Source organism: Epinephelus moara, chromosome 10 (assembly GCF_006386435.1).
Source record: "Epinephelus moara isolate mb chromosome 10, YSFRI_EMoa_1.0, whole genome shotgun sequence".
Classification (NCBI taxonomy): Eukaryota; Metazoa; Chordata; class Actinopteri; order Perciformes; family Serranidae; genus Epinephelus; species Epinephelus moara.
In genome coordinates, this window is record NC_065515.1 from 24,988,881 (window position 1) to 24,989,720 (window position 840).

The window sequence follows — 840 nt, forward strand, 5'->3', positions numbered from 1 at the left end:
GAGCTCAGTATGGCAGCACGTGGACTTTTGATTGAGTCACCACACAATCTCGGGCTGGGACTCCTTGGAGCACATAACCACCTTGGGGTTGGTATGCAGGAGCCATCATGACTGCAGGAGGCTGCATTTGTACAATGGTTTGATTCTGCATATTGATGACAGTGGGAGTTTGTCTGCGATGTTTTAACTCTCGATGCATCTGACACCAGGCGCACCACTCACAGCAGCAGGTAGCTATGATGTCCTTACACAGAGAACCCTGCAGAGAACCAAAGAAAATGTACACAGTCATGTAAAGTTGTACATTCAACATTGCTTCACTTTTATTAAACTTGTCATGTGAAATCAAGTAGTAGCTTCACATGCATCATACCTTGATGCCGTATCTGTTTCGCATGGCAGCCCTTAGAGAGAGGACTGCAGGAGAAGGCAGGCATGGATAATTCCAACAGCATATGTCACACAACGGGAGAAAACGGTTCTCTCCAAATCTTTCTGACACCGTGCAGGCAAGACAAGGGCCGCACCAGAAACCATAGCAACCTAAAAAACACAAAGATACACCAACAAAGTGGGAGAAAATCTAAAAAACACAAAGATACACCAACAAAGTGGGAGAAAATCTTAAGTGACTTGATAAAGAAGGCCTTATAGATGACACATAAGAAGGACTTTGATCTGAAAAAGCTAATTTGTCAAACTTGTGGTATTGATTCTTACAAGAACTTGCATCCTCAAAGCAGTCGAAGAGACCAGTGTTCCACTCTATCAAAGGTCTTGTTTCCATTGGATGTTAGACTTCAGCCACAGGCAGCCAACAATGAACCTGTTAACACAGAA

General features: G+C 43.7%; 1 protein-coding gene across 1 annotated transcript; it reads right to left on the reverse strand.

Moving 5' to 3' along the window:
- Positions 1 to 4: 4 nt before the first annotated feature.
- LOC126396950 (cornifelin homolog A-like) lies at positions 5 to 840 on the reverse strand. Its single transcript, XM_050055349.1, has 3 exons — positions 721 to 840; positions 374 to 543; positions 5 to 259 (listed from the first exon to the last, which is right to left on the reverse strand). The coding sequence occupies exons 1-3, from the start codon at positions 785 to 787 to the stop codon at positions 5 to 7; spliced, it is 492 nt and encodes a 163-aa protein (XP_049911306.1). The 5' UTR covers positions 788 to 840.